At 60.2% G+C, this 12500-nt stretch overlaps 1 protein-coding gene across 1 annotated transcript in view; it reads right to left on the bottom strand.

Annotated features, from left to right (window-relative positions):
• The window catches only part of LOC144955128 (uncharacterized), a 15613-nt gene extending 3224 nt beyond the window's left edge, over positions 1-12389 (bottom strand). The window contains exons 1-5 of the mRNA XM_078885457.1: positions 12250-12389; positions 9315-9444; positions 8825-8898; positions 3400-3656; positions 623-882 (exon numbers count right to left, since the gene is read on the bottom strand). Of these exons, the coding sequence (XP_078741583.1) occupies positions 623-882; positions 3400-3656; positions 8825-8877 (570 nt within the window). The 5' untranslated portion in view covers positions 8878-8898; positions 9315-9444; positions 12250-12389. The remainder of the gene's footprint in view (positions 1-622; positions 883-3399; positions 3657-8824; positions 8899-9314; positions 9445-12249) is intronic.
• Positions 12390-12500: the final 111 nt, after the last annotated feature.

Here is a 12500-nt window from a genome sequence, read left to right as displayed (position 1 = left end):
GTGATGATGATGATAGTGGTGATGATGATAGTGGTGATGATGATGGTGATGATGATAGTGATGATGATGATAGTGATGATGATGATAGTGATGATGATGATGATGATAGTGATGATGATGATGATGATAGTGATGATGATGATAGTGATGATGGTGATGATGATAGTGATGATGATGATGATAGTGATGATGATGATAGTGGTGATGATGATAGTGGTGATGATGATGGTGATGATGATAGTGATGATGATGATAGTGATGATGATGATGATGATAGTGATGATGATGATAGTGGTGGTGATAATGATAGTGATGATGATGATGATAGTGGTGGTGATGATAGTGATGATGATGATGATGATAGTGATGATGATAGTGATGATGATGATGACAGTGACGATGACGACGACGGTAGTGGTGATGATAGTGATGATGATGATGATGACGATGATGATGATAGTGATGATGATGATGATGACGATGATGATGATAGTGATGATGATGATAGTGGTGATGACGATAGTGATGATGATAGTGATGATGATGATGATAGTGGTGATGATGATGATAGTGGTGATGATGACAGTGACGATGGCAGTGATGGTAGCGATGCTGAGCCCACCCTCGCCATGTCGGCCTCGGCTTGCCTGCGATGCCTCCAGTAGTTGGTGGCTCCGGCCGAGGTGCCCCCCACCACGGGGCCCCCCCCCAGCAGCAGCGTGCCGAGTAGCAGCAGCGCCAGCGAGCTGTTCAGTAGCGCCAGCAACGCACCACGGCACCACCACCACCACCACCAGCCACCACCATCGTCGCCACCACCATCATCGTCACCGCCATCATCGCCACGCCACAACGGCGGGGAGGGAGACTTGTCCTGGACATCTGGGGAGAGGTTGAGAGATTGAGAGCGTCCATCACTACCACCACCATCACAACTATCATCACCACCATCATCACTATCATCACCACCACCACCACCACCAGCCACCACCATCATCATCGCCACCACCACCATCACCATCACAACTATCATCACCACCATCATCACTATCATCACCACCACCACCACCACCAGCCACCACCATCATCATCGCCACCACCACCATCACCATCACAACTATCATCACCACCATCATCACTATCATCACCACCACCACCACCACCAGCCACCACCATCATCATCGCCCCCACCACCATCACCATCACAACTATCATCACCACCATCATCACTATCATCACCACCACCACCACCACCAGCCACCACCATCATCATCGCCACCACCACCATCACCATCACAACTATCATCACCACCATCATCACTATCATCACCACCACCACCACCACCAGCCACCACCATCATCATCGCCACCACCACCACCACCACCATCACTATGACCACCACTACCACCATCACTACTACCATCGCCACCACCACCACCATCACCACCACCACCATCACCACTATGACCACCACCATTCATCGCCACCACCACCACCATCATCGCCACCACCACCATCACCAGCATCGTCACCAGCACCATCACGCCACAACGGCGGGGAGAGAGACTTGTCCTGGGGATCTGTTGAGAGGTGGAGAGGCGGAGAGTGTCCATCACTATGACCACCATCATCACTACCACCAACATCACTATGACTACCATCACAAACACCATCACCACCATCACTACCACCACTATCACCATCACAAACACCACCATCACTACGACCACCACCACCACCCACCGCCACCATCGCCATCATCGCCATCACCACCACCATCATCACAAACGCCATCACCACCATCACTACGACCACCACCATCACCACCACCACCCACCGCCACCATCGCCATCACCACCACCACCACCACCACCATCATCACAAACGCCATCACCACCACCATCACCACCACCACCATCACCACCACCACCCACCGCCACCATCGCCATCATCGCCATCACCACCACCACCATCATCACAAACGCCATCACCACCACCACCACCATCACCACCACCACCACCATCACCACCACCATCACCACCATCACAACTATCATCACCACCATCATCACTATCACCACCACCACCATCACCACTACCACCATCACCATCATCTCCACCACCACCATCATCTCCACCACCACCAGCACCACCATCACCACCACCACCATCACCACCACCACCACCATCACCACCACCACCACCACCAGCACCACCATCACCACCACCACCACCATCACCACCACCACCATCACCACCACCACCATCACCACCACCACCCACCGCCACCATCACCACCACCATCACCACCACCATCACCACCACCATCACCACCACCACCCACCGCCACCACCATCACCACCACCACCCACCGCCACCATCACCACCACCATCACCACCACCACCACCATCACCACCACCATCACCACCGCCACCATCACCATCACCACCACCACCACCATCACCACCACCACCATCACCACCACCACCATCACCACCGCCACCATCACCACCACCACCATCACCACCACCACCATCATCACCACCGCCACCATCACCACCGCCACCATCACCACCATCATCACCATCATCACAAACGCCATCACCACCATCATCAACATCATCACCATCACCACCACCACCACCATCATCGCCAGCACGCCACCGCAGTGGTAGCAGTGGTTGCGACAACTGCGTTGGTTGCGATGGTTGCGACGGTTGCGTTGGTTGCGTGCAATTGCGACGGTTGCGATGGTTGCGGTGGTTGCGTTAGTTGCGTGCGATTGCGATGGTTGCAATGGTTTGCGGTGGTTGCGTTGGTTGCATGCGATTGCGATGGTTGCGACGGTTGCGTTGGTTGCGTTAGTTGCGTGCGATTGCGACGGTTGCGATGGTTGCGGTGGTTGCGTTGGTTGCATGCGATTGCGATGGTTGCGACGGTTGCGTTGGTTGCGTTAGTTGCGTGCGATTGCGACGGTTGCGATGGTTGCGGTGGTTGCGTTGGTTGCATGCGATTGCGATGGTTGCGACGGTTGCGTTGGTTGCGTTAGTTGCGTGCGATTGCGATGGTTGCAATGGTTGCGGTGGTTGCGTTGGTTGCATGCGATTGCGATGGTTGCGACGGTTGCGTTGGTTGCGTTAGTTGCGTGCGATTGCGTGCGATTGCGATGGTTGCGTCGGTTGCGTGCGATTGCGTTGGTTGCGTGCGATTGTGTTGGTTGCGTGCGATTGCGTTGGTTGCGTGCGATTGCGACGGTTGCGTGCGATTGCAATGGTTGCGTGCGATTGCGACGGTTGCGTGCGATTGCAATGGTTGCGACGGTTGCGTTGGTTGCGACGGTTGCGTGCGATTGCGTTGGTTGCGTGCGATTGCGACGGTTGCGTGCGGTTGCGTGAACCTGAGTGAGCGTTGAGGATGTTTCGTCCCAGCAGCCCGTGCTGCGTCTGCGGTTGCGGCGGTTGCAGGAGCTCCTGCGGTTGCCGCGGTTGCACGGGTTGCACGGGTTGCACGGGTTGCGTGAGTTGCGTTGGTTGCGTGGGTTGCGTTGGTTGCTGCGAGGGTTGCAGGTAGGCGAGGGGGTTGACGACGAGGCAGAGGAGGGCGACGAGGCACAGCACGAGACGGGGGCGGGTCACGCAGAGAGGAGGCAGAGGCCTGAGGGGTCACGTGGGGGGAGAGGGGGGAGGGGACACGGGGGGAGGGGTCACGGGGGGGGTCACGTGGGGGGGGGTCACGGGGGGGGGTCACGTGGGGGGGGGGGAGAGGGGGGAGGGGGGGGGGGTCACGTGGGGGGGGGGGAGAGGGGGGAGGGGGGGGGAGACACGTGGGGGGGGGGGGGTCACGTGGGGGGAGGGGTCACGTGGGGGAGGGGGGTCACGGGGGGGGGGGTCACGTGGGGGGGGGGGAGACAGGGGGGGGGTCACGTGGGGGGGGGGGTCACGTGGGGGGGGGGCAGGGGGGGGGGGCAGGGGGGGGGGAGTCACGTGGGGGGGGGGGGGAGACAGGGGGGGGTCACGTGGGGGGGGGTCACGTGGGGGGGGAGACAGGGGGGGGGTCACGTGGGGGGGGGGGGAGACAGGGGGGGGGGGTCACGTGGGGGGGGGGGGTCACGTGGGGGGGGGGTCACGTGGGGGGGGGGAGACAGGGGGGGGGGGTCACGTGGGGGGGGGGGGGGGGAGTCAGGCGGTTGTTACGATGCGAGTTGTAGATTAGCAATCAGTTCGAACGTGTTCTATTGTGATTATGCGACGTTAGTATTCAGTCGGTGTTTGTTTCCCCCTATAAGCAATTGAAATGTATCTTATTTAACAAGACGCCTTCAGGCCGCGCCAAGCCCGCAGCTGTCCGAGCGGTTAAAGTTCGTTCTGTTTCTCTCGATTTCAATGGATTCTCTAACGAGCCTTTGCCAGTAGTAACTAGTTTGACACAACACTACACTACACTATACACTACACTACTATACACTACTACTACTATACACTACACTATACACTACACTACTACTATACACTACACTATACACCTATGAGATGTGGACTCGAGTCATGTGACTTGGACTCGAGTCAGACTCGAGTCATGAATTTGATGACTTGCGACTCGACTTGGACTTGCATAACAATGACTTTGTCCCACCTATGAGATGTGGACTCGAGTCATGTGACTTGGACTCGAGTCAGACTCGAGTCATGAATTTGATGACTTGCGACTCGACTTGGACTTGCATAACAATGACTTTGTCCCACCTATGAGATGTGGACTCGAGTCATGTGACTTGGACTCGAGTCAGACTCGAGTCATGAATTTGATGACTTGCGACTCGACTTGGACTTGCATAACAATGACTTTGTCCCACCTCTGGTAACTAGTTTGACACAACACTTCAACGTTGTCAAAATCAATTGGGTGTCCCTGTTGCGAAGCATGCTCTTCCACTGCCGACAGTTGCGCTCGCGATAGTTTCATCTTTCTCTGGTGTCCTTTTAGTCGCACACTTAACGTTGCGCCCCGTCTGTCCAATAAAGCATCTGCCGCATACACAATTAATCCGAAATGCACCTTCTGTTGACAATTTAGGTAATTTGTCTTTAGCGCACATTACTAGTTGTTGAATTCTGTGCACCGCGACGAATCTTACTGTGATGTTTTGCTGTTGCGAAACACGGCCTAGTCTGTCAGTTGCTCCTGAGATGAATGGTATTTTACTGGTAGGAACGAAGTGAACCAGACCACCAATAGATTCATGTGTCCGTCCGTCCGTCCGACTTGTCCGTCTGTCCGACAAGATGGCCGCCCGCTCCCCCTGCGATCCGTGAACTAAATGAACTAAACAAGATGACCGTCGCATCCGGCGCAGCCAATCACATCGCCTGTTGCAATCCTTGCTCTGTGGGCGCGCGAGTCAGTGGGGAGGGGGGTGTGACGTCATCGCTCTGTGGGCGCGCGAGTCAGTGGGGAGGGGGGGTGTGACGTCATCGCTCTGTGGGCGCGCGAGTCAGTGGGGAGGGGGGTGTGACGTCATCGCTCTGTGGGCGCGCGAGTCAGTGGGGAGGGGGGGTGTGACGTCATCGCTCTGTGGGCGCGCGGGTCAGCGGGGAGGGGGGTGTGTGACGTCATCGCTCTGTGGGCGCGCGAGTCAGCGGGGAGGGGGGGTGTGACGTCATCGCTCTGTGGGCGCGCGGGTCAGCGGGGAGGGGGGGTGTGACGTCATCGCTCTGTGGGCGCGCGAGTCAGCGGGGAGGGGGGTGTGACGTCATCGCTCTGTGGGCGCGCGAGTCAGCGGGGAGGGGGGTGTGACGTCATCGCTCTGTGGGCGCGCGAGTCAGCGGGGAGGGGGGGTGTGACGTCATCGCTCTGTGGGCGCGCGGGTCAGCGGGGAGGGGGGTGTGACGTCATCGCTCTGTGGGCGCGCGAGTCAGCGGGGAGGGGGGTGTGACGTCATCGCTCTGTGGGCGCGCGAGTCAGTGGGGAGGGGGGTGTGACGTCATCACTCTGTGGGCGCACGAGTCAGTGGGGAGGGGGGGTGTGGACGTCATCGCTCTGTGGGCGCACGAGTCAGTGGGGAGGGGGGTGTGGGACGTCATCGCTCTGTGGGCGCGCGAGTCAGTGGGGAGGGGGGTGTGGACGTCATCGCTCTGTGGGCGCACGAGTCAGTGGGGAGGGGGGGTGTGACGTCATCGCTCTGTGGGCGCGTGAGTCAGTGGGGAGGGGGGGTGTGACGTCATCGCTCTGTGGGCGCGCGAGTCAGTGGGGAGGGGGGTGTGACGTCATCGCTCTGTGGGCGCGCGAGTCAGTGGGGAGGGGGGGTGTGGACGTCATCGCTCTGTGGGCGCGCGAGTCAGTGGGGAGGGGGGTGTGACGTCATCGCTCTGTGGGCGCGTGAGTCAGTGGGGAGGGGGGTGTGGACGTCATCGCTCTGTGGGCGCACGAGTCAGTGGGGAGGGGGGTGTGACGTCATCGCTCTGTGGGCGCGCGAGTCAGTGGGGAGGGGTGTGTGACGTCATCGCTCTGTGGGCGCGCGAGTCAGTGGGGAGGGGGTGTGGACGTCATCGCTCTGTGGGCGCGCGAGTCAGTGGGGAGGGGTGTGTGACGTCATCGCTCTGTGGGCGCGCGAGTCAGTGGGGAGGGGTGTGTGACGTCATCGCTCTGTGGGCGCACGAGTCAGTGGGGAGGGGGGTGTGGACGTCATCGCTCTGTGGGCGCGCGAGTCAGTGGGGAGGGGTGTGTGACGTCATCGCTCTGTGGGCGCGCGAGTCAGTGGGGAGGGGGGGGTGTGACGTCATCGCTCTGTGGGCGCGCGAGTCAGTGGGGAGGGGGGGTGTGACGTCATCGCTCTGTGGGCGCGCGAGTCAGTGGGGAGGGGGGTGTGGACGTCATCGCTCTGTGGGCGCGCGAGTCAGTGGGGAGGGGGGTGTGACGTCATCGCTCTGTGGGCGCGCGGGTCAGTGGGGAGGGGGGGTGTGACGTCATCGCTCTGTGGGCGCACGAGTCAGTGGGGAGGGGGGGTGTGACGTCATCGCTCTGTGGGCGCGCGGGTCAGTGGGGAGGGGGGTGTGACGTCATCGCTCTGTGGGCGCACGAGTCAGTGGGGAGGGGGGTGTGACGTCATCGCTCTGTGGGCGCGCGAGTCAGTGGGGAGGGGGGTGTGTGACGTCATCGCTCTGTGGGCGCGCGAGTCAGTGGGGAGGGGGGTGTGACGTCATCGCTCTGTGGGCGCACGAGTCAGTGGGGAGGGGGGTGTTGACGTCATCGCTCTGTGGGCGCGCGAGTCAGTGGGGAGGGGGGTGTGACGTCATCGCTCTGTGGGCGCGCGAGTCAGTGGGGAGGGGGGGTGTGACGTCATCGCTCTGTGGGCGCGCGAGTCAGTGGGGAGGGGGGTGTGACGTCATCGCTCTGTGGGCGCACGAGTCAGTGGGGAGGGGGGTGTTGACGTCATCGCTCTGTGGGCGCGCGAGTCAGTGGGGAGGGGGGGTGTGACGTCATCGCTCTGTGGGCGCACGAGTCAGTGGGGAGGGGGGGTGTTGACGTCATCGCTCTGTGGGCGCGCGAGTCAGTGGGGAGGGGGGTGTGACGTCATCGCTCTGTGGGCGCACGAGTCAGTGGGGAGGGGGGTGTGACGTCATCGCTCTGTGGGCGCGTGAGTCAGTGGGGAGGGGGGTGTGACGTCATCGCTCTGTGGGCGCACGAGTCAGTGGGGAGGGGGGTGTGACGTCATCGCTCTGTGGGCGCGCGAGTCAGTGGGGAGGGGGGGTGTGGACGTCATCGCTCACCCCCCATGCACAAATCATTTTCTTTTTAACTCCTCTATACCCGGTCGATATCCCTGTACCGGTATCAGTATTATTCCTACCAGCCCACCCCGCAGGGTCCTGTTACTGGTAGGAACGAAGTGAACCAGCCTACAATAGATTATACCGTCCGTCCGTCCGATGTCCGATTAGGTGTAGCAACATCGCCCCCCACTGCAAACACTTGGCAGGACCCTACAAAAAACCTTTAGACTCAGTGGGGCTTTCCTGGCTAAACAAGTGTAACATTCCCTTATAATTCCCTGAGATAGCTTTTAATTAAAACATTTAAATTAAAAATTAACTCACAGCGGCCTAACACCTACAGCTAGGCCTAAAGCCTAGAAATAGGCCTCAAACTCTCCCTTCGTATCGTACCCCCGCGTGTGTGAAAGGGAGTTAATGTTTAACAATGTTACATTCCCTGATGCTTTTAAATAGAAACATTTACATTGAAAGCTTTTACATTAATAATTAAAACATTTAAATTAAAAATTAACTCACAGCGGCCCTAACGCCTACAGCTAGGCCTAAAGCCTAGAACTAGGCCTCAAACTCTCCCTTCGTATCGTCCGATTAGGTGTAGCAGCATCGCCCCCCCTACTGCAAACACTTGGCAGGACCCTACAAAAACCTTTACACTCAGTGGGGCTTTCCTGGCTAAACAAGTGTAATAATACATTATGTTTATGTTCTTTGGTTAGTCGTTCCTACCAGCCCACCCCGCAGGGACCTGTTTATTGTTTTGATAATCTGATCGCTTTCAGCAGCGTTGCTTTGCGTTCGTGATTTGGCATTCAGTGCTCTGTTAATTTGAGCATTATTGTAGCCATTCTGTCTTAGTGCTTCTTTAACGACATGTTTCATCTCTCTCGCTAGACCCTCACCATCTGACACTGTTTTAGCCCGATGTACGAGCGTCTTGATAAGAGAGGATTTCTGAGCTGGGTGATGATGCGAATCTGCATTCAGATAGCCATCGGTGTGCGTTTGCTTTCTGCAAACGCTCATACATCGCGCTAAAACAGTGTCAGGTACCTGGGCTCCAGGCGTCTCCATGGCGCCCGCTGGTGGCAAAGGATGTCGCCCATCGCCCTCGCTCGCAGGGTATTCTGGGAAGAAAAGGAACCGACCAATCACACGCCACCGTGTCTCTCCCCCCCCCCGCCCCCCCCCCCGTGTCTCTCTCTCTCCCCCGTGTCTCTCCTCCCCGTGTCTCTCTCCCCGTGTCTCTCTCTCCCCGTGTCTCTCTCTCCCCCGTGTCTCTCTTCCCCCCCCCCCGTGTCTCTCTCTCCCCGTGTCTCTCCCCGTGTCTCTCTCCCCCCCCCCCGTGTCTCCCTCCCCGTGTCTCTCTCCTCGTGTCTCTCTCTCCCCGTGTCTCTCTCCCCCCGTGTCTCTCCCCCCGTGTTTCCCCCTGTGTCTCTCTACCCGTGTCTCTCCCCCCGTGTCTCCCCCTGTGTCTCTCTCCCCGTGTCTCTCTCCCCGTGTCTCTCTCCCCCCGTGTCTCCCCCTGTGTTTTTCTCTGTACCTGCTCCCCCCGTGTCTCTCCGTGTGCAGCGTCTCAGCTCGCGGTTCTCCCGGCGCAGTCGCACGTTGAGCTGCTGCAGCGAGCGGATGTAGTCGATGGTGCGACCCAGCACGGCAGACTTGCTCATCTGCTGGGACACGGTGAAGCACACTCACCCAGTCACTCACTCACTCAGTCAGTCACTCACTCAGTCACTCAGTCACTCACTCACCCCACTCACCCCACTCAGTCACTCACTCACTCACTCAGTCACTCACTCAGTCACTCAGTCACTCAGTCAGTCGCTCACACCACTCATTCACTCACTTACTCACCCAGTCACTCACTCACTCACTCACTCACCCAGTCAGTCACTCACCCAGTCACTCACTCACCCAGTCAGTCAATCACCCAGTGACTCACTCACTCACTCAGTCAGTCACTCACTCAGTCACTCACTCAGTCACTCACTCACTCACTCAGTCACTCACTCAGTCACTCAGTCACTCAGTCAGTCGCTCACCCCACTCATTCACATCACTTACTCACCCAGTCACTCACTCACTCACCCAGTCAGTCACTCACCCAGTGACTCACTCACCCACTCAGTCACTCACTCAGTCACTCACTCACTCTCACTCAGTCACTCAGTCACTCACTCTCAGTCACTCAGTCAGTCAGTCGCTCACCCACTCATCACTCATCACTTACTCACCCAGTCACTCACTCACTCACTCACCCAGTCAGTCACTCACCCAGTGACTCACTCACCAGTCACTCACTCAGTCTCATCACTCACTCACTCACTCCACTCACTCACCCACTCAGTCACTCACATCACTCATTCACTCACTCTACTCACCCACTCACTCACTCACCCAGTCACTCCCACTCACTCACTCCACTCATCACTCACTCACCCACTCACTCACCCACTCACCACTCACCACCCACCTCACACACCCACCCACCCACCCACCACCACCCACCCCACTCACCCCCACCCACACACCCACTCCACCCACTCACCCACCCACCCCCACTCACCCACTCACCCACCCACCCACCCACCCACTCACCCACCCACCACCACCCCCCACCCACCCCACTCACCCACCCACCCACCCACCCACCCCCACCCACCCACCACCCCCCACCCACCCCCACTCCACTCCCCCACCCACCCACCTCACCACCCACCCACCACCCACTCACCCACCCCACCCACCCCCCCCACCCACTCACCCCACCCACCCACCACACCCACTCACCCCACCCCACCCACCACCCACTCACCCACCACCCCACCCACCCACCCACCCACCCCACCCCACCCACCCACCCACCCACCCACCCACCCACCCACTCACCCACCCACCCCCACCCACCCACTCACACCACCCACCCACCCAACCCCACCCACTCACCCTCACCCACCCACCCACTCACCCACCCACCCACACCCCACCCACCTCACCACCCACCCACCCACACACCCACCCACCACCCACCACCCACCTCACCCACTCACACCCACTCACCCACTCCACCCACTCACACCCACCCACCCACCCACTCACCACCCACCCACCCACTCACCCACCCACCCACCCACTCACCCCACCCACCCCACCCACCCACTCACCCACTCACCCACTCACCCACCCACCCACTCACCCACCCACCCACCCACACCACTCACCCCACCCACTCACCCACTCACTCACCACCACCACCTCACTCACCCACCCCACCCACTCACCCACCCACTCACCCACTCACCCACTCACCCACCACCCACACCCACCCACTCACCCACCCCACTCACCCACCCACCCACCCACTCACCCACCCACCCACCCACTCACCCACCCACCCACTCACCCACCCACCCACCCACTCACCCCACCCACTCACCCACCCACCCACTCACCCACCCACCCACTCACCCACCCACCCCACCCACCCACTCACCCACCCACCCACTCACCCACTCCACCCACCCACCCACTCACCTCACCCACCCACCCACCACCCACCCACATCACCCACCCACCCACTCACCCACTCACTCACCCACCCACCCACCCACTCACCCACCCACCCCACCCACCCACCCACCCACTCACCCACCCACCCACCCACCCACTCACCCACCCATCCACCCACTCACCCACCCACCCACTCACCCCACCCACCCACCCACTCACCCACCCACCCACCCACCCACCCACCCACTCACCCACCCACCCACTCACTCACACCACCCACCCACCCACTCACCCACCCACCCACTCACCCACCCACCCACTCACCCACCCACCCACTCACCCACCCACCCACCCACCCACTCACCCACCCACCCACTCACCCACCCACCCACCCACCCACCCACCCACTCACCCACCCACCCACCCACTCACCCACCCACCCACCCACTCACCCACCCACTCACCCACCCACCCCACCCACTCACACCACTCACTCACCCACCCACCCACCCACCCACTCACCCACCCACCCACTCACCCACCCACCCACCCACCCACCCACCCACTCACCCACCCACTCACCCACCCACCCACCCACTCACCCACCCACCCACCCACTCACCCACCCACCCACTCACCCACCCACCCACCCACCCACTCACCCACCCACCCACTCACCCCACCCACCCACCCACCCACCCACTCACCCACTCCACCCACCCACTCACCCACCCACCCACCCACCCACCCACTCACCCACCCACCCACCCCACTCACCCACCCACCCACCCACTCACCCACCCACCCACCCACTCACCCACCCACCCACCCACTCACCCACCCACCCACTCACTCACTCACCCACCCACTCACCCACCCACCCACTCACCCACTCACCCACTCACTCACTCACCCACCCACCCACTCACCCACCCACCCACTCACTCACCCACCCACCCACTCACCTTGTCTCCCCCGGTGAGGATGCCTCTCAGCTCTCCGATGCGGTCGTTGATGGAGAGGCGGTAGCGCTTCTCCACCGCGTTGTGCGTTTGTCTCCGCGCTCCGTCCACCCCCCGCGTCTCCCCCCCCGCGTCCACCCCCTCCCCCCCCGTGTCTCCCTCCTCCCCCCCCGTGTCTCCCCTCTCTCCCCCCGTGTCTCCCACCACCGCCGCCACCACCGCCGTAGACTTGCGGATCTCCTCCCATCGAGTGG

This window comes from Lampetra fluviatilis, unplaced genomic scaffold, assembly GCF_964198595.1.
Source record: "Lampetra fluviatilis unplaced genomic scaffold, kcLamFluv1.1 SCAFFOLD_1043, whole genome shotgun sequence".
In the NCBI taxonomy this organism is placed as follows: domain Eukaryota; kingdom Metazoa; phylum Chordata; class Hyperoartia; order Petromyzontiformes; family Petromyzontidae; genus Lampetra; species Lampetra fluviatilis.
The sequence above is the reverse complement of the archived record's forward strand: the minus strand, read 5'-3'. Positions and strand labels throughout refer to the sequence as shown.